Source organism: Etheostoma spectabile, chromosome 23 (assembly GCF_008692095.1).
Source record: "Etheostoma spectabile isolate EspeVRDwgs_2016 chromosome 23, UIUC_Espe_1.0, whole genome shotgun sequence".
Lineage (NCBI taxonomy): Eukaryota > Metazoa > Chordata > Actinopteri > Perciformes > Percidae > Etheostoma > Etheostoma spectabile.
The window spans coordinates 9633320-9660004 of record NC_045755.1 but is presented as its reverse complement, the minus strand read 5'-3'; the positions used below and the strand labels follow the sequence as shown (position 1 = coordinate 9660004).

The 26685-nt window shown below is 40.6% G+C and overlaps 3 protein-coding genes across 8 annotated transcripts in view; 2 read left to right on the top strand and 1 right to left on the bottom strand.

The window, feature by feature from the left end:
• Positions 1-5190, top strand: part of LOC116673389 (prickle-like protein 1) — a 28459-nt gene extending 23269 nt beyond the window's left edge. For both annotated transcript variants that reach the window (XM_032505695.1, XM_032505694.1), the window contains exons 5-8: positions 1072-1275; positions 1378-1564; positions 1733-2731; positions 3337-5190. In XM_032505695.1, the coding sequence (XP_032361586.1) occupies positions 1072-1275; positions 1378-1564; positions 1733-2731; positions 3337-4280 (2334 nt within the window). In that variant the 3' untranslated portion in view covers positions 4281-5190. The remainder of the gene's footprint in view (positions 1-1071; positions 1276-1377; positions 1565-1732; positions 2732-3336) is intronic.
• A 415-nt stretch (positions 5191-5605) lies between these two features.
• Positions 5606-24521, bottom strand: pphln1 (periphilin 1). 4 transcript variants are annotated; one of them, XM_032505697.1, is made up of 11 exons: positions 24433-24521; positions 23755-23819; positions 23226-23290; positions 22628-22843; positions 21741-21805; positions 18674-18793; positions 18116-18294; positions 17726-17812; positions 15875-15930; positions 12307-12447; positions 5606-6557 (listed from the first exon to the last, which is right to left on the bottom strand). In XM_032505697.1, coding segments are annotated over exons 2-11 (1203 nt in total). In that variant the 5' UTR covers positions 23756-23819; positions 24433-24521; the 3' UTR covers positions 5606-6284. The 4 variants fall into 4 exon arrangements, with proteins under 4 accessions (XP_032361588.1, XP_032361589.1, XP_032361590.1 ...); XM_032505698.1 differs by having other exon boundaries at positions 18122-18294; XM_032505699.1 differs by lacking the exon at positions 17726-17812.
• Positions 24499-26485, top strand: zcrb1 (zinc finger CCHC-type and RNA binding motif 1). Of its 2 annotated transcripts, none has more exons than XM_032505701.1 (8): positions 24499-24671; positions 24814-24916; positions 25056-25084; positions 25257-25368; positions 25487-25594; positions 25765-25874; positions 25967-26045; positions 26213-26485. In XM_032505701.1, exons 2-8 carry the CDS (start codon positions 24833-24835, stop codon positions 26363-26365), a joined length of 675 nt encoding a protein of 224 aa, XP_032361592.1. In that variant the 5' UTR covers positions 24499-24671; positions 24814-24832; the 3' UTR covers positions 26366-26485. The 2 variants fall into 2 exon arrangements, with proteins under 2 accessions (XP_032361592.1, XP_032361593.1); XM_032505702.1 differs by having other exon boundaries at positions 24509-24664.
• Positions 26486-26685: the final 200 nt, after the last annotated feature.

The window sequence follows — 26685 nt, the reverse complement described above, 5'->3', positions numbered from 1 at the left end:
CACAGAAATGACACAGGAACACCAAAAGAAACACATATTCTCAGACATACTGAACATTTATGTGTGTCCATATATGCTCTGAAAACACACAACCACCCTCTAAATCATCCTACACATAAGGGCATTCATACACTCCATTTTCCTGGTGGGGACACACAACACCCCCCGTATCCAAGGCCCCTGTCTGTTCACCCTGGTAATAATGGTTAACAGCTGGCCATGCTATGCCAAAGCTGCCTATGGGTGTCTCATAGCTGGGTTATATAAAGACTCGTGATTGCACGTTCAGACATGCTCTTACGATCTCTGTGGAGTCATACGATCTTTTGACTCAGAACCGTATTCTGTTTTAAGCTTATGGGACAAAAATGCTGTCCAATTCGTCAGCAACACCCAATTGATGACTTGCATTGTGAAGTGAAACAGCCACCAACTGAAACAGATACATTACATCATCTGAGTGTGCCCTACAACCTTTGCTGGTAAAATAGTTTTGCTAGGAGGTAATCAGCGTTTTTGAGATGCATTGCTACCACATGTTCTACTCAGGAAGACACTGGGTGGGGTTGTCCCAGGTGCAGTCAGTCATTTTTTTAAGTATGAAATTGCGCTCTCAATGTTATCAACTGTTGCTGTATTTGTGCTATGACTGCCATTAATGGAGGAGGCACTGAGATGTTTCGAATGGATCATATTCATTTTGGCATTTGCGGTATGATCATCTGTTGTAGGGCTTTCTTTGTTTCAGCCTAGAAACATCAGCAAATATGTAGCAGATTTTGAATAGCTTCCATAATCTCTTTTGTTTACCTTGTATTCTTCATATGTCATAGGCAGCAACTGTTCCACACATTTCAAAATGTCATTCCTGTTTGTGATCGTCTCTGTTTAACCTCACAATTTTATTCTCAAGGTAGCATACATATCACCAGATTTATTATCAATGCATATTAAGCGAGGTCAAAGGTTCAATGAGTAACCCCTATGCATTGTAATTTGAAAAACTGCATCAACAAGGTGCCTAAAATATATATCTCATGGATCATTTTGTTGTTTGTGTTTGATTGTCAGTGTGGCGGAGGCATCAATGGAGGGGAGATGGCAATTTTCGCCTCCAGAGCAGGGCCGGGCCCCTGCTGGCACCCAGCGTGTTTTGTGTGCGCCACATGTCAAGAGCTGCTGGTGGATCTGATATATTTCTACCAAAATGGCAAGATTCTCTGTGGACGACACCATGCTGAGCTAATAAAACCACGGTGCTCTTCTTGTGACGAGGTAAGACACAGTAATAGTAGCACTACCCACGTAATATTTTACATTGAACCATGGCAATGTCAGTGCCAAGTCTACAAAACTAACAAGTGTGTTTCCTTTTAGATCATCTTTGCCGATGAGTGCACTGAAGCAGAGGGTCGTCACTGGCACATGAAGCACTTTGGCTGTTTTGAGTGTGGGACGATGCTAGGGGGGCAGCGCTACATCATGAAAGATGGCCGGCCCTACTGTACTGGTTGCTTTGAGTCACTGTATGCAGAGTACTGTGAGGCCTGCGGTGAAAACATTGGTAAGTTATAGTTGTGAGGTGCTAGCTTATTTGTTTCTCTTGGGATTAGAAGATTTAGAAGAACGTTAAACATCTGATGCTGCTAATGTTTTTCCTTGTTTTTTTGTGTGGAAGTACTATAACTAATCTTATTCATTTGATTTTTCTTTTCATCCAACGATCCTTTAGGTGTTGACCATGCCCAAATGACCTATGAAGGTGTACACTGGCATGCCTCAGACCAGTGCTTCTGTTGTGCCCAGTGCAAAACATCCTTGCTGGGCTGTCCCTTCCTGCCAAAGCAGGGTCGCATTTATTGCTCAAAGGCCTGCAGTCAGGGGGAAGATATTCATGCTTCCGACTCATCTGATTCTGCTTTCCAGTCTGCCCGCTCACGTGAATCACGGCGCAGTGTGCGCATGGGAAAGAGCAGCAAGCCTGCCGACCAGTGGAGACAGTCACAGCTGTTTAACCCCCCTGCTGCCGTCCCCTCGCTTGAGTACAAGTTTGAAGATGGAGAGGGTGAAGGAGATGGAGATTCCAACATAGGTATTGTAGGGCGCAAGCTGGCCCGTCTCGGCCTGGAAGAAGAAAGGTTCTGGAGAGAGCGGGAGGAGCAGGATGCTGGTGGAGAGGAGGATCCAGAGGAGTGGGCCCAGCATGAGGACTATATGACTCAGCTCCTTCTCAAGTTTGGTGACCGTGGGATGTTACACCAACTTCAGCAGCCATCCCTAAAATCTCCCAGTCCCAGCAGTGACAGAAACAGGTTAATAAGTGTCTCTGACCCTTGGCTTAAGCCTGATACGACATCTTTGGGGGTTACCGCCTCCTCTCCCACCCCTGCTAGTCCCACCCAGAGCCAGACTTCCAATCAATCCCGAGCCAACAGTCTCAGCCCTGGATTGATGAGCAAGAAGCACCTGCCTGAAATGTACTGGGCCCAGTCCCAGGACGGGATGGGAGACTCAGCCTATGGGAGTCATCCAGGTCCTGCCAGTGCCAGAAAGATCCAAGAGCTGGAGTTGGACCACGATCAGGACCAATCTGGGACAGGAGGACGGGCATTCTGGCCAGACAACAGGCAGTGGTATGAAGACTCCCTTGAGTGCATCGCTGATGAGCTGAGGAAAGCCGATCAGGGTGCTGGAGACTCCATGGACTCCCTGGCGCTCTCAAACATCACTGGTAAGGAGATTACTGCTTGCTTCAGTTGAAAAATGTGCTTTCATTTGAACCCTTGTGTTGTCTTCTTGTCAAAAATTGAAAATCAACACTTTTGTTGATGCTTTTTATCAATGTTTTTAACTTTTTCTTACGTTTTTGTCCCTTTTTTCAACACTTTTGATGCTTTTTTCAATGTTCAACACTATGTAACACTAACTTATTAACTAGTCATACTGTTATTTTTGGAATTTATGGTGAAACAACCTCATTTATAAGTATACTTAATGTTTGAGTTAGAAAAGCAGAAATTAGGAATTATTTAGACTATAATTAAAGGAATGTATGTTGATGGATAATCACAGACTGGAATATGTCAACTGTTACTCAATACTATTTGGAAACCACTTCAGTTATTTTTCAAATGCTATAAAATTGAATAAGACCCCCTAAAATTAATTAGAGTAGAGATTTTTACTTGCCAAAGAGTGTTGTGTGGAATCAATCATGTTTTTTTGGGTAGTTAAAAAGACCATTGAAATAGGAAAACGGGTCATTTTGACCCAAGGACAACATGAGGGTTAAATCAAACAGCAGTTCAAAATGTCTCTCCTGCTTGCTCTTTGTAGGTGCATCAGTGGATGGAGATGGTAGAGATAGACCTACAGTCTACAACCTTGCCATGAAGGATCACACGGTGGCAGATAACTGCGAGAACATGAGCAACATGGGAACCTTTAATTCATCTCATCTGCACCACAGTGCCAACTCTCTCAACCTTAACATGGAGAAGGCAGACGTGGAAGAGATAGCAATGGCAATGAGGGGAGGCACACCCGGAGGACTTCTCGCATTGTCCCCACATTCGGAAGGCCTCCCTCCCTCATTTGTCCATGCCCCGGCTCTGAGGAGGAGCAAGTCCCAGTCCAGGCCTCCTCAGATGGTCAAGTTCTCAGAAGACACTGTGGACAATGGATATAATGATGGGTTTGATGTTAATATTAGAAAGCATCCAATGAGTGAGAAGCCACAGCGCAGGGCCTACTGCACAGATGAGATGAGCCGAGAAAGAAGCCGCCCACTGAGCCACCATGGGCGCAGGCAGCACCACCACCGGCACAACAGGAGCCGCAGAACCCGCTCAGACAACAACCTTCACATGGTGCCTTTGGAGAAAGCACAGAGGCCGTATGAGCCCCAGCAGCAGGGTCGGGTAAACCCTCCTTGTAGTGCAATGCTCCTACAGCACCCTGCACACAGGCTGCCCTTGGCCTACTCCCAAACCCGATCTGACTATATGCTTCAGGGCTCAGCTCAAGGAGACCCACAAGTTGAGCATTTCATGGGTCTCTACAGAGATGAGGATGACTGTTGCTCTACTTGCTCTTCCTCATCATCGGACTCTGAGGAGGAAGGTTATTTCCTGGGCCAGCCAATCCCTCAGCCTCGAGCAGCTGGGCGCTACTACGCTGAGGACTACCCTACAAGGGTTACAGCCCTCCCTTCCCAGAGCCACGGCTCACAGACTGGTCGCAGAAGGAGCCACCGCTCCAAAAATTGTATTATCTCTTAACAGCTCAGTGTGCATTTACATCATAGCCTGCACTACACCAAGCAATAAAGTCAGATTTTCTGATCATATTATGTTTTTTGCAGATCAAATCTGGATTTAGGCAGTTTAAAGCAACCCATGTGCACAGATTGCATTCTATTCCCTAACAGAAGGTGCATTGCCAAATGTCAAGATTCATATCATATTTAGGTCCAAATCTACTGAAAGAAGAAATCAATATAAAACCGCTAAGATAGATCTGTGTAACATATAATCAAAAAATCCGTTATTTGTGTATGTGCAAACTTGTCCTATATACTGGGTCTCTTTTAGCACAAACATGATGCATGTACTGGTGAATTTGGAAGCCTTTCTTTAGAGAAAGCAGACCAGAGTTGGCAGAGTGGCAACATAAAATTCTCTTTTATTTCAGTTTTTTTTTTTTTTTATGTTTAATGTTCAGTTAAAGGTTTTTGCGGCAATATCTTTGTAGAGTAGAAAATAGAAATTAAACAAATAATTATTTAATGCATAATAGTACAAAATGATAATGTATATACTAAGTTAAGATTTTAATACTGGTATTTTTTTATCCGTTGTTTAAAGATGTTTCTTTTGAAGTGTATGATATATTAAAAAAGGTTATAATGGTAAACAAACAGACCTCGTTAATATTTTATGAGAAACAACAAAGAAGGTGCCACTTCACAAACTGTGTTCTTCACAGTAAAGTGCCATGTTACTCTGTAACAATGTCTATTATAACATATACTCTACAATGCTCACTACTGGTGTACACAATATTAAAAGAGTGTCAGTTACACCTGCATTTTCCATATTCCGCTAAACTGTTCACTGCCCCTTGCTCTGACATAACCAGAAACATGCTTTGTGATGTAAAGATGCTTGTAATAAATACTTTTTCTCCTCTCAAAGCTTCAGGAATGATTTTTTTTTCTCCACACTACAGTCTTTTTCAAATTACATTTTGTAACCCTCAGATTGTAGCTGTGTTTTTAACCCTGAGGTGCACCAAAGGCTATGCGATTTTATAGTGTGGCATTGGTGTTTATGATTCATGGTGATACAAAAACCTTGTTGGAAGATGAAAACCCATTTGCTAGCATGCATTTACTGTACATTAGAATGAAATGAAAGTGAGCCATGTTGCCTAATTGTAGCAGCCTATACCATAAAAAAAAATATCAAAATATATGTATGGCAGAGGGAGACCCTAAAATGAAGTTTAATAATGCCTGTAAAGTGATCCTTAAAATATTTTTGATTAAGTCTGTGATGTCAGTGGGATATGTATGTAACTTATCTTTAAAGAACACAATAAACCATAAAGTTATAATAAATCACTTTACTACAACCTTCAGAGACATTTCAGTTTGTGCAAAGCTTTGTCACAAAGCCATCAAGCCTTGTGCAGGTTTTCTGGGAGGGAGATGGAACAAAGTTTGAAAAAGGCAAAATGAGACAACACAATGAAAAGGTAACCAAACTGGCATGTCTACACAGTACACATTCATACAAGGATGTAGGACTGTAAATTTAGCAGCACCAAGTCGTACATCTGACTGCTTCAAAATGTGCATAACTAAAAAAAAAAATACAAAACAAAACATCTTATCTGACTTTTTTTTAGAAAAGTGTGATCATGCTGCAGGACTGACTGTCTACTCTCAACAACATATTTTCATCAAAATAGGTTAAATAACAAAACCCCATTTCCATGGTGATGTGAGACGTTAAATAGACAAAATGTTTATGTCATCATTTGACAGAAAAACTTTTATTTTATAATTAACATATTTTAGTAAAGTAAAAAACGGTCTGTTCAAAATCTAACACTGCTCATCCCCACATGTAACGCAACGCTGCATCCTGTTGTTTTTCCAGGTTGCTCTGCTCTAGAAATCCGTTCAAGTCCAGCAACCCAAAATGTATTTGGAGATATCCATCATGTTCGGCAGTCAATCCTTCCATGCTCAGTCTCACATAGAGCAGATGGCCAACGTGTCAGTAAGACGATCTGTGATTGACTCCTGTCTTTGAGAGTTTATGACCCGTCAGGGACGCCAATGGGGTGGTCAAGTCACAAACTGAAGGTTCTGGCTGCCGGACCACCTCGTCCAGCTCGTTGATGAAGTGTTTGAGGTCGTCCAGGCAACGTTCGCGGATCTCCCCGAGATTTTCTCTTAGGGGAACCTGCAGCTGCTTCTCTAGGTTGGGGTCTTTAGACACCAGCATCTTTACCACCATGCCAAAGGTCTCACAGTCCTGACGGTACACCTGGAAGTGCACAGGAATATGAGTAAATAAAGCATAGAGGCTTGATGAGCACAAATTTAAGAAATAGACAAACAAGATGAAGACTATACTTTCAAAAACACACAGAGTAAACACATTTCCACATATCCATTTGTATGCAGATTTTAGGACTGAAAAGTGTCAACAGGCAGAGGTCAAAACCTACAAGAGAAAAGAGGAGATGAAAAGTGGTTTCCTTCCTGCTCGACCTGGCGCCTAGGTGTAAATATTCCAGTGTCATTGAGCCTGACCTGAACATTCTGGTGTCAACACACATCATGCAGTGTCAAAAGATAAACACTTCTCCTCTCAAGTTTAATAAGGGCCCTTTATATAGGACAGGGTGGCCCAAAGAGCAATAAAACCCCACTTTAACAGGTGTTAGAGGGACAATGAGGAAGAGGTGCCGGAATCTTGTTTGGGAGCTGCTATTTCACACAGAGCCTCAAATGTCTCATATAAAAAAATAAAAAAATAAAAATGGAGTCAGCCCACTGCTTCCACATAAAGCAAATTACCATTACAGATTTGTTTCCAAGTAATGATCCTTCACATGAGCCGACAATGAAATTCCAGGGGAAGGGGAGAGACATCAGACACCTTAACCGATAATATTTTGTATGTCAGTTTCCATTTTCTAGGAGAACTAAAAGCTCCAGACAGTGCTGTGGATAGATTCCCACTCACATCTGGCCAGGGACCTTTTAATCCATTTCTCTCCCTCGTTCCCTGTTGTCTCTCTACTATCGCTATCCAATAACGTAGCCTTCAAATGCGCAAAAAAAAAAAAAAAAAAGTCCACATCACTCATGACGACCTTTTCTAATGGGACAGTGGGATGCTCAGTTTCTCAAACATAGTGAGTCCACACTGACAGATCTCAGGGACTCAGGTTTCTTTGTGGCATGCTGCTCTCTTCTCTCCGTTTTCTCCATCTGTCCCTCCACTATTTCAAGACATTTCTTTCTTTAGTCAGTCTCTCTGTGCCTGGTTTCATCTTACTCTCCATATCTTGGTCAATTCTTTTCCCTGATTAAGTCCAAGTGAATTAACGCACCGATACTGCTACTTATTAAGTCATGCTGCAGGCAGACAAAAGGGCACTTCCGATGACATGTGCGGATCTGTGTGTTTACACATGCGTGCGTGTGCGTGTGCGTGCGTGTGCGTGTAAAATTAGGCCTGGGAAGGGTGAGTTTCAGTCATTCACCGGATACCAACAGTAGCTTCTGTGCTGCAGGGCGTTCAAGCTCACTGGTTTATTTATAGCTTTTCACAATGTTCCTAGAACAGAGCACATGGTTGGAGTAGAGATCACAAAAAAAAAAAAAAATCTGCTGTCTAACTGAGATCATGTACTTGCAACAACAGAGGGCACCTTTACAAAACCTGCATTAAACTAAAAATATTTCCACTGTATAAAAGCTGTGGTCAACTAAAAACAGTCTGCAGCTTAAACCGAGGACCAACGAGACCAATGTCCTCCTGATATAATATATATGAGACGTTACTGAAGTTGATTTCTAGTAAAGTTATTAGACCAGCGTCTGTCTTAATGCAACCATGATGAGGGCTTCTTAAATTGCCTCATTCTTGACCTACAGCAAACACTATCAGTTACCAGAGTTTCAGTTCTCCCTCATAGAGCCATCTAACAATGGGACAATCATTTACAGGAAATACGTGGTCAACATAAGGATACAAACTGTTTCAGGAAAGAGTGTGGACGTAAAATAAATACATTCTGGCCGTTACTCTCATGTACAATAAATGATCAAGTGAAAGATGTTACAACAGTCAGACTAACAAATCTGTTCTGTGGCGTCATTCAACAGCTGATTACTTACTTTTTTGGGGGGTGGGGGGTGAATCCAATAAAGTGTGCTGACAACAACTTTAATGAATACAGGGAAAGTTGTTCCTAGATAACAATGTGCTAAAAGCGTCTTTCCCGTCTTCAAACGCACTTCCTGAAATCCCTCCCTTGTTATCCAATCAGGAAGGAAAAAGGCCAGTTCTTGACTTTGGGTGGGGTCGGTACAGAACTGTCTCTGCCTCTAAAAGCTTCTTTAAACTTAACTTTCTATAGCCAGTTAAAACAAAGTTAGTGTGAGCGTGTGAGCCTGCCTGGCTTCAGAAAAAAGCGAGAGTGAATGAGTTGGGGCCTCAGTCCAGTTCTGCCATCTTTGTACTTAAAAAAAAAAAATAAAGTCTGGAACCGTCTGGCTTTCCTTCTCTTAGCCAAATATATTTAGATTCCTCAACAAATGAAATAAAACTCCCTTTGTATCACAGCCCGGACTGTGAGGAATAAAACATAATACCCTTTATTGCCTCGCATGCCTTGTCACTCACTATAACCAGTTAGTCAGTAGTGCAGCCAAAGTCAACTTTGACAATGAGGTTCAGGTTGAATTTCAGCAAACCAATTTCACTTAGTTACACAAACACACAGTAAGGCACTGGCATAATGCGGCCCAGCACGATGTCTGGCCGATGACGGAAAGTTCATGCTTGTGATCTGTCAAAAGTGTAAGGACAGTTAGTGAGGAGCTACTGGACTGAAGTGTGTTTGTGTCCGTGTGTACAGAAGAGATGGCTAGACCAGATTGGGTGCAGAAAGCAAAACATCTGGCCGACACTCGTCAAAGAGCTAAACACGAGTGCCTACTGCAACAGAAACACTGCTGCGGCTTTGTTGTTGCAGACTGAAAAAGAAAGTCTAACTTGAGGAGCGTATGGCTGTGTGTTCTGGGCATGGTGGGAAATTAATACCAGCCACCAGACAAGTGCTTATATATTTTCCAGTGGCTGGTTGGTTTATCTGGAGCTTTGTGAAGGCAATTCTCTCAGGCTTTTATTAAGAGTTTACAAATCTTCTTAAAAAAAACAAAAAAAACTCAAAAACAAAAAAAGGGTTTAATAGTTTATCAACAATCAAAATTCAATCATCCATTCATCTTTCCTAGTCAGAGTAGGAAAAGATCCTGGGCAAGTTTTTCATAATAAAAAAAAAAAAAAAAAAAAAAAAAAAAAAAAAAAAAAAAGGTGCTCTAAGCAATGTCACACATGTTTTAGGCAACAAATTTGTTGTCACATACAGTCAAACATGTCCTCACTATCCGCAAGCTGCCTGTCCCCCGAAAACACTGTAGTAAAAGAAAAGAAAAAAGAAAATAAATTAAAAAAAAGCGGTCTCTGTAGACAGCCCAGGGTCTGCAAACAGCGACAAAAACAAACTGTGCCCACTTGCACCACTAAGCATACACAAACAGTGCTCCAGTGTTCCAGCCAATAACTGACAAGAAGGATTTGGGGGTGGGGGGTTAGTGCGCGGAAGCACAGAATGGAGAGGGAGGGGACGGGATGACGAGAAGGGAGGGGCAAGCTAGTCTCGTTTTGTTTGCAAATACTTTTAATGTCAACAAGTAACATCACCCAAGATTGCTTAGAGCACCTTTAAACTTTGGTTTCTGACCTGGTTATTGTGTGTGACAGAAACCAGGCTGACTTAACTCACAATCACGACAAACAAGCTAGCCTTTCATGACATACAGGGCCTTATTTTAACAATCTAAGCGCATGGCGGAGGTGCATTTATGGCGTGATCCAATACACTTTTGCCAATTCGACGGCGGAAAAAAAGGGTCTCTGCACCGGGCACATTGTTCAAAAAGGTTGTACTTAATGTCTTTTGGGCGTAACATGCAATAAACCGATCAGTGTGTCATCTACCGTTACATTTAAAAGCAAGGCGCATTTGCACCTTTAAGCATTGATGTTATGGTGGCGGATTTGCACCGTCAATAACAATGTGGGCGCAAGCCTTGACGCATTTTACTAATGCGCTGTTAAAATAATGAAATGCTACGTTATTGACTTTAGACCAGGTTTTTGTTAGTCACTGGCGTGATTCATTTCTGCTGCTGCAAGATAGCAATATGCCAAGAATGCACCTGAACACACCTCCCTGTAAGACCAGCATACCCATGGGCGCAGGTACATTTGCTCCTAAAGACCCCTTCTGCACTCAAATGACTTTCCCCACTACCATTATCTCGTCCTTCCTGTCCAAAAGATCCTCCTGTATTCAAATCGTATTTGTCTGCTACCGTGGTCTCGTCTTTTTGGGTCCCAAGACCAATCCTGCACTCAAACGCGTTAAATAAACTAAACAAGCCCCCATGACATGAAGGACAACACAAGGGTTAAAACAGCAAAGACACTTGTGATGGGCTTTGCGCCGGGTGCAAGATAGGGCCCACACAGTCACAAACAACCTTCACAGTGTGGTGTGGACATCACAAAAGCCAAAGAAAGGGACAGGAGGAGGGAAAAGCTGAAAAGCATCCATTATTACTGACAATTCCAAAGAATCTGAAATCCTGGAAAGAAAAGCTGAAACTTCATATCCCTGTGAAAATGGAACACAACGTTCCTTCTCGTTTTTCTTTTTGCATGAGTTATACCGACAATGGTAACATGAAAAATACCTAAAGAATAAGCTTGAATTGGTTCTTGGTTGTCATTTTCCAAAATACTTATGTATGGATATGTATGAAATGACTTGACTGAGCTGGAGGAACGTGAGGAGACACAGATGGGGGAGAATGAGACTATTAAACAGGCCAGAAGCTGCAGCGTCAGCAACAGCCTTAAAACAGCCTATAGGCTCTGTGGCGCAGCTCAATGTGGGAGCAGCGCAGTGTGTGCTCCGGGGCAGAGCTGGTCCTGGTTTAATGGTCCCAGTAAAGCAGCAGTAGCGCTCACTGGTGCAGGAATGGCCTTCATTAGATAACTGAGCAGACCTGAAACCTGTAGCCTGGGGTTGTTTCAGCTCCGTTAAGTGGACGACCTCTCGATTTATTGTATGCGCAAATCTATCCTGCCTAAAGTTTACTTGCGTTTGTGCTTTTGTTTATGTGTTCCTGTATCATGTGCATTATACTAGTGTTTCCAAATCCCTGTGTGTGGGCCTATGTGTGTGCAGTGTGCACTTGGAAAAATGGGAGGGAGAGTTGTGATGTTTGAGCCATGCGGGATATTAAGATGATGGAGGGTATAATGAGCAGTTTTTGCAGCGCTGCCGGTAAGGATGGGAATTTACAACAGTCCCCAGGAAAATGGTGATAAATTTGTCAACCACCAATTATGGCAGATAATTAACCAGCATCCTACTCTAAAACAGATATCTGGCTGGCAACAGTGAAAGTAGCTGGTGAATTTTAGGATGTGGCCACCACTGTGACTGGTGAAAAGAAAATTAATGTCCTGCTTTGTCAGGAACACAATAGATGGCTATTCCAGTAATGCCTATCCCGTAAAATAATCCATGTGCGTGTCACAAAAGTCAAAGCCACCATATGTACGGGAATGCACCAAGTTGACATTTATAGAAAAGTCTCACAAATGTAATGAGAGGACTGATCACTGGCACAAAATGTTCACTCAATATATGTAATTTCATCTATCCAAAAATGTTGATGCATCACCTTAGATCTGCTCATAGGGAGTATACAGGGAAGTCTAGTTACACTGGCTGCGGGGAAGAAGAAGTGCAGCACTGTGAATAAAATTGTCTTACAAAAGGGTGTGGCCTAAAGTTGAGTTTGTAAATCACAAAAAGGCTCATTTGAATAGCTGATGTGTTATTTTAACACTGACCAACAACTCATTTTAAACTCCTTCCTCTAAAACATCAGCTAAACGTAAATTGGAGTTGGACTGGTACCTTTTCTATCTCCTGAGCTTTGGCTGCGATGGCCAGGGCTCGCCGCTCTTGAAAGTTGTCTATAGTTGACTTTTGGATTTCCTCCACGACTGGAGTCACCAGTGGCTCCTCTTTTACTCCTTCTGGAGGATGGTTCTCCTCCTAAAAGAGTAGAGAAACAGGGGTGATTCACTGCTCTATAAGGAAAGAATCAGAAGTAAAAAGGGCATTTTAAAGCAACGCTTTAACTGTCACAGCATGAGAGAATTTAAGTTTTTAAAATCATGAAATGTATGGCAGACAAGCACAGAAGTGAAAATTATAAATGTTTTGTCACTGCCAAGATGACCGAAATTACTAATGCCAGCAATTACGCGTTACAGAGAAAGGATGTGGGTAAGCAACGTATTGCCCAACTACAGATAGTCAGTGACATGCTTTGACCTGACCTACTGACTGTTTAACTTTACAGCAAAGATGTGGTTGATGAGGCGTACCAAAAGATAAAAAGGTTAAACAGTAGCTCCTAAAGCTGAAAAGCCAGAGTATACTCGTGGTTTTCTAGCTACGTTTACAACTTGTGTTGAATTAGGGATTCATAGGAATTACAGCACTAAGCAGCTGCATATCACATGCCATATTTATCACAACAGATCTTCATATTGTACTCGGTTCTCATTACTTAGCCAATTATGCCTAAAACCTGGCTTAACATTGCACTTATTTTTCAATGTAAATTGTAGAATATGATATCTCAGCTATTCGCACTTCTTAAGGGAATCTGACGAGACAAGCCACGATGAGCCATTCAAAAGATAGACTGGAAACTCTAGTAGCCAAGTATTACTGTGAAAGCCAAAAGAAAAGAGCAAAGGCGAGAAATGAGGCCAACTCGGATCACCGCTCAATTTCTTTTACTCATTTCCTGATACTATTAGGAGTTTGAAGGCAAGAGAGCAAAACTGCCCAGCCATGACTAAAGTCCACTCATACATTAAGGGAAACAGACCACGGACTAAGTCATTAAATCCTTCGATGAATGAGGAAATAAATCACAGACGATGGTACATCACAAAGCAGAGTGTGGTCTAGAATAAAAAAAAATAACTCATAAAAGCATGATCCAATTATTCCTCCTTCCAATTCTCTCCCTTAAGCTATGCTTGGGAGAAGTCTAGTGTGTACGCATGTGCACGTACATTCGTCAGTGTTCAGACTCCTGAGCCTCAGTGACAAAAAAATCCTTGTCTGGATCGTTCTACTTCCACTTGCTGGGCACAGCCCAACCTGGAAGGATGTTCCACCATCAATATAGTATAAAGCTTGGCAGATATATTTTATGAAAACTGGACCAAGATGAAATGTCAGGGTTGATCTCTTATAAAAACATATTTTACACCAAAAAAAAAGAAAAAAAAAAAAAAGTTATTAGACCTACCATATATTTTTCTCTAAACTAAGTACTTGCTTGGTCTAGTGAACCATTAAGTGACTTTTAAATTGAGGACTGCTTTAGAATCTTATTTAATGTGGTTTCAAGTCATTTTTGGTTGCTTGGTTGTGTATTTGTTTTACCCCCACTAATAGCCTGCCATGCAGATTCATGAAAAGATAAAAGTTTGAGTTACCCCCCCAGGATTTTTTTTAGGCAGCTCATCATCTAGCAATGATGGTAAAAAAAAACATACAGAAAGTTCCGTAGTAGTAGAGAACCACAACCAACATCTCCAAGACACAACAACACCTAACATAAATGGTTGCTTGATAGTCATAGGCCTGTAACTTCATGGAAACATACAAGTCTGAATGCCAAATTAAAGGTCATCTCCACAGCTCATTTAATTGTCTTGGTTGGTAAAATGTTATACTATAATGACAGGAAGTTGTGTAGGGATCAACTTTTTTTTTTTCTTTTTTTTTTTTTTTTAAAATAGCGACAGAGCATGCTCTCCACCCACTATGCCACCATGGCTCGCAGCCAGAGCTGGAGGTGCTCTTTAGACCCCTACTTTGGTCTCTTCTGTCCGGGATGGCTCCAGAGCGCCTGTGTGTGTTTGTTGAATCCCCACAGCAGGCAGTGGCCGGGGCCATAAGTGCAAACTTTACTGGAGACACAGCACAGGCCTTTCATCTTAGCCAAGGTTACGGGTTTGTGCCCCCAGAACACAAAAAAAACAATGCACCACAGGCTAGATCAAACACAGCAAAAAAGCTGTGTGTGTGTGTGTATATAGAGAGAGGTGGGGCACTTTCATCACAGCAGATGATTGGGTGGTTCTTACAAAATGTACATAAGGAGGAGAGGAATGTGTTTGTGCTGTATCTTGTAATTTCTGATGTATAAAGAAAACATATAGGTTTACAAATATATCAAAGTGCCCACTATGCAAGTCAAAATGACTTTCCAGTAAAACCTTTTTTTTTTCTTTTTTTAAATGGCAACATTCAAATGACCTCCAGTGTATTCTGAAAAAGATCTAAGGGCTGCTAATGATTTAATAAGAAGCCTGCTTGGACATTAAAGCAGCATTTAAAGATGCAGTTTTATAGGCTTTTTGATCAAAGTCAATTCTGCACATCTTGACTATGTTTGGCCTTTTGCCTAAAATGAAATCGAGTGACTGACAATTAGAGCAGGAACACAGGAGCATTGTAGTCAACAAAAAAATGGTTTAAAGTTTTCAGACTGGCTGGAAAACGGCGTGCCTTAATTTTTATTTGGGTAATTAAAAATCAGCCATCCTACGAAACATTAAGGTGGCATAAGACATTAGTTGTTGATAGGTATGTCGGTACGCTTTTCTTATGACCTGTGTAACACCAATTTCTGACAAGCATAAGACCACAGACCCACTACATCTACTCGACAGTCACAGCTACCAAACAGTCAGTCAGTCATATTCATCAATAGAAAAAAAAAAAAAAAAAAAAAAAAAAAAGGGAAACGTAAATGGTCTAAACACACCCCAATGAGTTCCACAGGGACTTCTCCTGACGTTGTGGCTAAGATCCAGTGATAAAGCTGTGACTTGGGCTACCGAGTTAGCCTCTTCACTTCTGGGTGGCCATAACCAGACGCATTGCGCCTAATCACATCTGATTCTATTTACACTCCTCTGCACAATTGGAGATGGATGATATCAGCAAAGCAAGTTATTATTAGCAAAACAGGCAGGAGAGATCTGCATTCAATACTTACTCAAAACAGTTAAGTCTTTTTTTTTTTTTTTTTTAACAAGACCACTTTAAGGAAGCACAGCTCGTCCCTTCGTCGACACTTGAGCCCTTTTCCTTACACCAGTACAAGTTGTACTTTTGATTGAAGTCTGCTTACAGCACAGGTAAACAAAGCATAGGCCTGATGGGTTTTATGCTCTGCTTGAGGCACACTTTAAAACCCATTAACATACTTCAATGGAACTAAACACTTATTAGAAGGATGGAATTTAAGATGTTCCAGATGCATCCTGCTGTACAGTGACAAAGGCGGAGTCCAGAATACATAATAAATAGACCGTAATTTGGGGAATGAATTGCTGTATTTATATTACATTTGTTCAAAATCAACTTAAAGTACAAATTTTGTTACCTTGTTTGAGGTTGCGCTGTGTGGGGAGCCTTCTCTTGACAAGCCAGGAATTTTGTCTAGAGAAATTAGAAAGACAAAAAAAGTTTGACACAGTGAGACTTGAGTGAAGGGCAAAATAAAGTGAGAAAGTAAGATCTAGAACGGGAAAATAAAAGTAGAGAAAAGGAGAAAAATAGCAGGATTCAGAAATTTAATGGAAAAGGGACAATTAGTATGTCTGAAAAGTAGATGGTTATGATAACCAGGGCTCTGGAAAAGGTGTTCATGTTTGGTTCCAGGATCCAGACAGGCACCTAGGCTAGAACATCTAAGAACATTCAAGAAACAGATGGTTCACAATTGGGCTTCAAACTCCAGCTGGTGGATTCACTGTCATGTACAATTCTCTCTTTTACAGATTCCCACTCATTGATCGGACACCGCCTCCTCTCTCACTTTCCATGGGTTCTTCTACCAAGCTCTCTCTCCAGTCATTCTGGCACCACCTAAGGCTTTGTAGCCGACCAATCAAGTCTACCAACAAACATGATCTCTGGGACCTTGCTATGAACCAAAAACATCCCGATGTGGAAGCGTTGGCTTCAGGAATATCCATCAGACATCCTATACCTTTTCCCTCTTCGTCCACACACGACCTGGTGGCATCTTTATGAGGCCTGACAAAGTGGCAGACAGAGCGGGGAAAAAGGCTGGCTGCGGGACACATTAGAAACACTCTGTCTCTCTCAAGTTACCCAGACTGGGAATAGGTTAAGTTTAACGAGTGTAACCTTTGTATATTTCTGAAACAAATCCCCTGCATGTAATTGTATCTTTCATTGATTGGTATTAAAAACAAAAGAAAGACAAGGTTGAGAGGCTAAATTGTATATTTACTCTGCAAACATTTTAAAGTATAAAAACACTACCAAACTGCTATTGATGCAACTGTTCTATCCTTCTAACAACTATACCGAACTGAACTTGCCAGTCGTCCTGCTCCGAGAAACAGATTTATTTATTTTGACACATAAGCATGATGAACACTTGCCATTCTGAGGTCCACCAAGCTCATTTCATGAGTAAAAAATCCAAACGGAAATTTGAAAGGAGAGATGGCCAGCATTGAAGCTGGTAGCAGACCTAAAATACACTGTACTACTTGTGGAAACAGGGAGCTCACAAGGTTACCCCAGCTTCTTTGCATTTACAGTCCGGTTAATTTTGAGATTGAATTAGTTGTAATGTAAACTTAGCATTGAGTACATATCCAGAGTCAGTGACTTAAATTATGAAATAATAAATCAGAGATGCAAACATGCATCAAAAGAAGCCACTGTCTTAGCATATAACATATAAACTTCACATATCTCTAGATCTAGAAAATCCAATGGCATACATTTACTGATCAGAGTAGGAACCACGGGAAGTGATCAACAGGTAGAAATGGTTAATATAAAGGGAACCCACTAAAGCCAAGTCACTACTAGGTTCTAATTAAGAAACAGAATTTATGATGCAACTTACTTCTGACCTGGGTGAAAGAATGTCAGTGTCAAACAGTTTATTGTGGTTAAAAATATTTAGTTAACATTCTTTTGATCATTTTTAAATTAATATTCTGTAAGTTCTTATATACAAATTATTATTCCTGTAGGTTTAGAATTGATCTTGATTTTAAGCATATACAGGCCATAAATGCATTCTCTCCTCCATCCTTGCATCCTTCTCTCTTTTGAGTATCAGCAGTCCCAATAGTTCCTTCTAACATTATCCTGACATTACAAAGGATGCAAGGAGCCGAGTGAGGAACAACACATCAGCATTTTGTCACCCAAGTCCAAGCTTGTTCACATGGCTCAATGTACAGACCCAAAGTTTCATGTCCACTCTGTTGAGGATAGAGCGCCCCCCAAAGGTGCTCAGAAACACCTGCGTGACCCTCTGGACCGTCCACACCTGAAAAGCCGATCAGCCAGATTATGAGTCATTGATTAAACAGAAATATTGGGGAAAAAATTAAGAGGTCTTGAAAATGAATGTACATTTTGGGGGTGACTGTCTAAGTTTAAAAGTTGATCTGTAAAGCAAGGCTTAACTGATCCTTTTTTAAATAGATTAGGCCAATAAAATGGTGATGATCAAAAGAATATCAGCCTTTTCATAATATTAAAGTGGCCTTGTGCCAGCATGGACACAATGTGGTTTTAAAAAGGGAGCTCTGCACCACATCTGGGGAGGGGAACTAAGGGTTCTACATACTCTTGCCTTGCTGTGAGGGAAATGGCAGGCTCTTGGCTCTGTCTGGTGAGTAGCCTCTGCTGCTGACGCTGGAGCCAGAGCGACTGTGGGGGGAGCGGGCCACCTCGCGGCGCACAGGAGAACGTTCTCTGAGTGGAGGGAACGGGGCCGCCTTTCTCCTGTAGAGGTCTCTGTCCTCCCTGGGAAAGCACAGGGAAATGTGTGGGCTGTAGTAATTTAAATAGTTCGAACATCCAAAGTGTTGTCTGAACAAATTAGCTCTTCCTCCTCCTCCTCCTCATCTGACAACTCTTGTGTTACAAACCCACATCTGCAACAACATCTTTCAGATCAATCTAAACACAAGTACTTCTACCTTTCGTTTTTTGTGTCAACATAGCACAACACTGCCATCTAGCATTGAGGCATTGCAGTTTTTTTTTCCAACCACATATAGACTAGGTGTTTTCACTAATTACACAAATCCTGGACTGGAGCATTGATGGCTGTAATGAATAAGCTGCATATATGTGGGCAATGACTGTCCTATGCCGTGATTAGACATGCGTTCACTCATACCCTCTGTCCAGGTTGAGGATGGCTTGCACGAGTGTGTCTTCCCCGCTCTCGGGGAGCGCTCTGGGCGCTGGGTAGATGCCCTGGTTTCGCACGTTATGAGGTGGTGGTGCTGCACGGGCGCTGAGGGAAGAAATACACACAAATGTGTGGTCATTTGCAGATACATGCTGTACAACATGGCAACAAATACCATTTGCTCAATTTGTATCTAATGTAGCTCAAACTACCTTAAAACCAGTGCAGTCTAGATTTTGTATTCAGGTTATGGGTTGCCTAACTCTCTCTGGTCACAATTTTGTGTCGCGCAGTTTTTCCATACGCAAAAAAATGTCTTTGACAAAGAACCTTGAAGTAAGCAACTCACACAAGCCAAGTATGGTTACGGGTTTACACATGACCACACATGAGGTGGAACTTATTCAATAACGAGTGAATGTTTTCCCATCAATAATAATAATAATAATAATAATAATAATAATAATAATAATAACTGTGGGAAATACAGATTTTTAGTTCATTCTGCCCAATAACAAAACCTTTTTGAGTGGAAAAATAAACATATACATGCATGCCCTGTGTCCCTTGTACCTCCTGGCACCCATTATCTCTGTGCCCCTTTTCCTAACTCCTCACTGCGTCTCAACTAACCTCTGACCTCTACCCGCACCAAAACCACCAATCAACAGGCAGGAACTGACCTCAGTGTCCTTTCACAGCTCCAAATATTTGGAGTAAAAGCCATTTTCCTGTCCGCCCGCTAAGAGGTGAATTTAGTCAAAATCCTTTGACATTTCTGGCCGGTTTTGCAACTGTGTACATCAGTGCATTTTTAAGATTGGCCCCCTAGCAACTTTCAGTGTTGATACCACTCTTGATTAATGAAAACATTCTTGGCAAATGCTTGAGCCGGTCCAAGAATTTCACCTCTAACGGCACAATACAAATGCCCCCGGCCGTCCCTCTTAATCATGGCCCCAGTTCAGAAAGAAAACCCACAAAAGAGAACCGGAGTCCTTTTCCATTATTCCTAGCATAGTATTGGGGCCTGCTTTGAACATTGTAATGTTTTCAAAGTAAACACTTTTTTCAGCTGAACTAATTTAACCTATTACGTTACACTGGACTACGACATAAAACGGCAGGTGTCATGTTAGGATGAGTTATCTTATTTTACCATTTTGTTCTTTAATCTAGCTAAGTGAACTTTGTGTTGGCACCGTCAAACCGCAGGGGTGAGACCTCAAACCCTAATAAACATTCCCTATAAACAAGGAAGAGTGTTTCCCACCATGCAAATGATCCCAATTTAGTGTTTTCCCTGTACTATAGAAAACAAAATGACATGAAAATATAGGGGCAACACCAGAATTGATTGTGAAAGAATTGTAACATACTTGAACTGGATTGCTTAAAGGGGTGGTTCAGAATTTTGGACATAAGACCTTATTTCCTAGTTAGCCAGTGTGTTTTTTGTATCAGTGGAGACAGTTTAACACTTTTCATCCAGTCCTTCCAGTTGCAGAGTTTGCTGGGGTCAACAGTATCTGCTCATCTGCCATTAAAAACAGTCTTACCCACTCCATAGTAAACAAAGGCAAATAAATTACAATGCCAGACTATCGATGTAAATGTCTGTTGATAGAATAATGTTAGAAATAATCTACCCTTGGATCTCAAAGATTGCATTACATTTTGAAGGACTATTTTCTTAGCAGTGGCAGAATTTTACTTTGCTCCTTTTAGTAGTACTGCGCCGAAAAGTAAACAGAAGCGCACTACAGTCGGGACACCTAGCTAGCTAGTAGTAGCCTTATACATTGTTATTGAAGCATTGGATTGAAAACGAAGGACTAGGTAACATGGTGATTCAGTGTGCATTTAGATTGTAAAAATAAACCTAACAGATGGGCACCACCAGTCTCCCGATGATCTGTCCCAGTTCTCTACGGCATCTGCAGCGGGTGCTTTCTCTACAGACGCTCTCTCTCTTTCTGCCCTTTTAGCATCTATCTCTCTTAGTTATTTGTCTGTGTATTCCGGCTCATACAGACACGATTCTTTGGATAACACACATTCCTCGTCTTCAAAGTCAGAAACATTGGCATGGCTTTTCAAACATGACCATAGTACTATATCTTGTAGATTCCTTTGTGCAACGTACTCTGCTTCTGTAGCAATAAGTGATAGCAGCAGGTAAATAAACTTGCAAGATTATCATGAACCGGCTTTCTCGGTTGCCTGGTTAATATCACACTTGCGGCTGTAGCCTGTGCTACCAGCTACAGGGAACAAGGTATAACTATTGCAATGCGATGCAAGGGTAGTTGAATTTCTAACATTCTATCAACAGACATTTACATCGATAGTCTGGTGTTATAATTTATTTGCCTTTGGTGTACTGTGGAGTGGGTTAGACTGTTTTAATGGCAGGCTAGCAGATACTGTTGACCTGCGCTAGCCTAGCACCAGCAAACTCAGCAACTGGAAGGACTGGATGAAAACTGTCTAATAAAAACACAATTTAGGTCTTATGTCTATAATTCTGAATCACCTCATTAAGTGGAAACAGAGCCAAGGGTTTAGAGTATATATTGTAAACCTGTTAGCCAAAATCAGTAGTTTAGATTTTTGATATCCAAATTGTGGCCTAAAGAAATAGACAGACACTGTCCAGACAAGTACCGTAGATATCATCCAACCTAAAAAAGTGTGAAGCCAGGTGAGCACTGAGACTGCCAGAAATTATGTAAATAGGGTGAGACAGGCCAATGTGGGGTCTATGTTCAAAAGGAGTAGGAAGAAGTTGATAAACAACTTATTGGGTCAGATCAGACCATGATTTATAACAGCTGGTTTGTAAGCAAACATTTCAACAACATACTGAAAAAGGAGGCCTACTTCTGCAGAAATCCCTTCTTAGCCCTACTAGAGGACTTGCTCACAACACCCAAAATGATAACATCCAATTCTACTGAGTGATATTACTTATGAAGTACAACTTGGCAGACATGATTCAGTTTTTGTAAAATAAATATTAGCTCATTTAAGACAAACAGAAGCAGTTTACCCAAACTCCAAAGGCCGTCCTGTGTGTTGTTGGTCTTCCCTGGGTACTCTGTAAGGATAGTCCTCCTACCCAATAAATATTAAAAAAAAACAGATCAAATCCATGAAAGGGACATTTGCTAGCACTTACTCTTCAAAGGATTTGGTTGTGTCCTAAAATACAGATGTTATGGAACTTAAGTTATCAGTCTGAAACTACAAAAGATGTAACTTCCATACATCCAGACGTTCTCCCCTACAGTTTATTTAATAGTATCTCATGAATTCATGACCTGATAAATATGCTAAGTGAATATTGATGCCAAGACACCCTCTAGAATTAAGGGATCATTGAAAGTTTTTCAATAATAATAATTATAATAATAATAATAATAATAATACACATCATTTTGGACCATTATTATTACCATGTGTGTGTAAAATCTAGGAAAACCTAAAGGCTGAAAACCAAAACTTGCTATAGAAGTCCACTGGGGATCAACTACAAATATTAGATCTGAGAAAAGTCATGTAGTTAGTTATGGTACTCATATTGATTTTACAGTTATCCGGTTTAGGTGGTGCCCAAACCGGTTTGGGTGCTGTGCCAAAGCCTTATAATGGTAGGGCAAACCTTGGAGTTGAAGTTTATTAATGTAACTCAAATACTTTGTGAAGTGGCAGCTGCTAATATTTCTCATTTTAAAGACTAACTTTTTGACCCATATTAAATTCTGAAAGAATATGGCTGCGCATCTTGTTTTGCTCTATGTGCTTTAATTGCTTTCATCTCATTCCTAGATTGGTCTTGTTGGTGACTTTTCTTCAAAGTTGTTGGAAATTTTAATACATTTTAATTAATTTGTTCATATGAACACAACCTTAATTGTATGACATTTATGCTCTCACCCTTCTTGAAGGTGGAACAGCTCTGCGTTCAGCAGGGAAATGAAGGCTGTCACCATGGTAGCCCCTCTGATCTTCATGATAATTTCGTGGGCCTCCTCCATTTGGGAAGAAGCGTGGACCTCCTTCGTATTCGTACCCGCCGCGGCCATAGTCGTCCTCTGGCCGGCTAAAAGGGCCCCTCCTCTCCGCTGCTCCAGCTGCCCGTGGGTACGGACCCTACCAGGATGGGTACATTTTATCATTTTACATTTGCAGTTCTTTTTATTTTTTATTATTAAATTTTTGGGGGAATCTAAAATGCTTGTCTGCTCAAATTACCCAAGGCTTATGTCAACCTGGCTAGGAATTTCTTCACCTGATGTAGCAATTAAATAGAAGATTTTTCTCAATCAAGTAAGCTGTATAAAGCCATGGCATACTTGGTTAAAACTAGTTCGTATGACGTGTTCTCTCCAAATTATGTATTCAGGTTGCTTGAAGGACATATACCACAAGTCTTCTTACGTGTGTTTTTATGCGCATACTCTTGAATGTGATACAAGGTCAAAGTGCTATCAACCAACGAAAATTGACTAAAATCACATTTGTACAAACTCACCGATCTCTCTGTTAAAAAGCGTTCATCATACACCTCTCGTATGCTCCTGTCTCTCCTGTACGTCACTGCAAACGGCAGAGCAACAGTAGGAATGAATGCATTGTACATAGTGCAATGTAATGGTGGTTCCACACAATAAAAAAAAAAAATGCCAATGCCAACTTCTTGAGGTAGCAATATTTTAGTAAAAACTAATTTTAACTAGATATGCAAGAACATAAAATGATAGCCTGCGTTTAGTTTGAGGACAACCATGGGACAAGCGTTTCATCATGTGAAAGCATTTTGGTTCGGTCAGGTACATGCTGCAACACTGAAACAGCTCTTGCAGAAACACTTTTTACAATATTTATATATAAAAATGCTTTGAATATTGTCCTAATTCTTGCATGCACCATTTGATCCTGTTTTATTTATTTATTTATTATATTTCTATTAAGACAGTAGTGGTATTTCTCTTGTTGATCTTGGTGTCAAACAAAACACTGTGAAAAGAATGTAGTAAAGACAAGTGTTGTCACTAACTTACTTTTGGACTCAAGGACCTCTGTGAATCGGGGTGATACGATGATGAGATGTGATCTTCAACACAATCTGTAAAAAGATAACACTTTGAAGACTAACAGACACCTGGAATACCTTTCCAGGCAACTGTTTAGGAAGTGATAGTAGTAGATTTAAGCCTACAAAAGCAATTAAATTAGACGCATGTATTTTTAGTTGAGAATAAAAACGCTTTATGTTGCACGTTTTTAAAATAAGATAAGTTGTGGCGCACTGTTTGAACATGAGATGTGTGATTCAACAACTGAGCTGGCAGAGGTGTCTTTCTGCAGAATAGAGTGACTTATGGATGAATCCCCATTTGACCAACAACACCATAATAAACATAGCACCCAGCCGATACATTACACAAATCACTACATGTTCTGTGATGGTGAATGTAACAGTTAGCTAGTACTAACATTAACTACTGTAACGTTAACTCCACGCAGTAAGGACAGCTAGCTAGCCTTGCTAATTAGTGAGCTAGCCTCCATTATTTGCCGCACATTCGCAGGTTATATATAATCTGAGAGCAAGTTAACTAATCGATACAGGCACACAAAAATCACAAATAAGTATTTACGCCGACATACTGCATCTTCTACTACACATACACGTGTTAAATAACCCAAAGTAACCCAAGCTAGCACAACAATCTCACCTTCCTCTATCGTTTAGTTAGCCTAGCCTGGTGTAGCGGCGACATGGATAACAGCGGTTTTTATTGGTTGAGGAACATGCGCACGTCATCAAGTTGCGACTTACAGACTTGGCGTTTGTTTCTGTTTGCTAAAGTAGCTGCATACAAGTCATAAGAAATCCAAGATACAAATACACACGGTTCTGCTATTGTAAACACATGTAGATAGTGTTCAACGGTGGAGGCTGTGTTGGGAAGTGGTAAGTTTGGTTAATGCAGTCAGTTGATTGCAGTTACGTTAAAAGATTTAACGCGACGTGAATGGATTTACCAAGAAAGCTAAGTAAGTAGCTGGTTGTGCATTAAACAATTGTATGATCATGTGTCTTATTTGTCTTACAGTGTGTCATATGCGTCCAGTATGAGCGGGGGTTTGGCACCAAGCAAAAGCACTGTGTATGTGTCAAACCTGCCATTCTCTCTTACCAACAATGACCTACACAAGGTAAGACAACAATTACAATTGTTGACAAGTGTTCATCAGTGTTCTAATGATGCTTTTGTTTGGCAAAAAAGAACACATGAGTCAAATTTCTCCTGGTTTCTTAATTCATGGAACGTCCTTTCACTTTTTCTCATTTCAGCTGTTCACCAAATATGGAAAAGTTGTAAAGTAAGTAACTGCTCTGTCATCCTTTATTTGTTATCTTACAGCAAAGTAGGGAAGGAATAACCCACATCTTAAATCAATGATCATCAATCATTGACAGGCTCTGGATACTTGTAATAGTTATTATTACACGTTTAAAAAAAAAAAAAAAGTTAATAACTCATGCATATTTCAGGGTTACAATCGTTAAAGATAAAGACACTCGCCAGAGTAAAGGGGTGGCGTTTGTTCTCTTCCTGGACAGAGAATCAGCTCACAACTGTGCAAGAGCAGTGAATAACAAACAGGTGAGTCTGACACCACAAGTGTTCATACTTTATGTCACTGAGCGTCAGCTGCAGTCTCCATGTGAGTGATGTTTCTGATATTCACAGTGTCAGACTTCCAGATGTGTTTGTCTCCCAGTTGTTTGGCAGAACAGTGAAAGCTAGCATTGCCGTTGACAATGGACGAGCAACTGAGTTTATAAGAAGACGGAACTACACGGACAAGACTAAATGTTACGAATGTGGGGTCAGTGCATATTTAACTTTCTTTCTGTAAGATCATCCTATTTTATTGACCTACAATCACAAGTATAACCTTTTTTTTTACTGCCTTGAATGGGAAAAAAGAAATGTGCAAAAAAAATCATCCCAGAAAGAGTTGTCTGATTTTATGCATTATTAAATGAAACCTCACAGGATACAGGTCATCTGAGCTACGCATGCCCCAAAAACATTCTAGGAGAGAGGGAACCTCCAAAGAAGAAAGAAAAGAAAAAGAAGAAAAAGGCTGAACAACCTGAGCATGTGTAAGTATTTTATAGCTGATATTTTGTGAGATATTATATATTGGGTATAGTTGTTTTTTTGTGTGTAATTCCTACATCTTTTCCCTTTTTAGTGAAGAAGAAGAAGAAGAAAGTGAAGAAGAGGGAGAGGACCCAACCTTAGATAGTCTGAGCCAAGCAATAGCTTTTCAGGTAAGTGACAAATATGTAAATCCAAATAGGCATCGCTGCTGAAACGTAGCATACTCCCCCAAAAAAGATCAGAGCTAGTAGGTAATATTTGGACTGGAAACACTTTCTGCATGGAAAATGTATGTTTTAGGAGTATCATATTTTTTCTGTTTTTTGTGTCCCTCCAGCAAGCTCGTATTGAGGAAGAGAACGAAACACAGAAGAAGCAGGCACGTTTGGCTCAAGAGGACGGTGCTCGTGCTTCAACATCCTCAGACTCCAAGAAACCAAGGATCAAAAAGAGTGCATACTTCAGTGACGAGGAGGAGCTTAGTGACTAATAATAATAATAATAATAATAATACACAGTTTGGACATAAGTTGTTTCTCAAATATTGCTTTGTTTTTGTAAGTTGACAATGATGAATTTACATATTCCCCTTTTTGTAACTAAGGCAATTTTCTGTTCTGTGGTGTCAGTCAATAAAACTTTGTTTCTTAATGACAAACCAAATTAATTGTGAGTTTGTTCCAGAATCAGGTAAAGAATGCCGAAGAAAAATTATTTTTTATTTATTTGCTTAGGTCGATGAAGTAAATAGAAATTTGGAAACAGCTGATGCTGGAAATGTCATTTTTTGTTATTTCTCATGGATCAAAT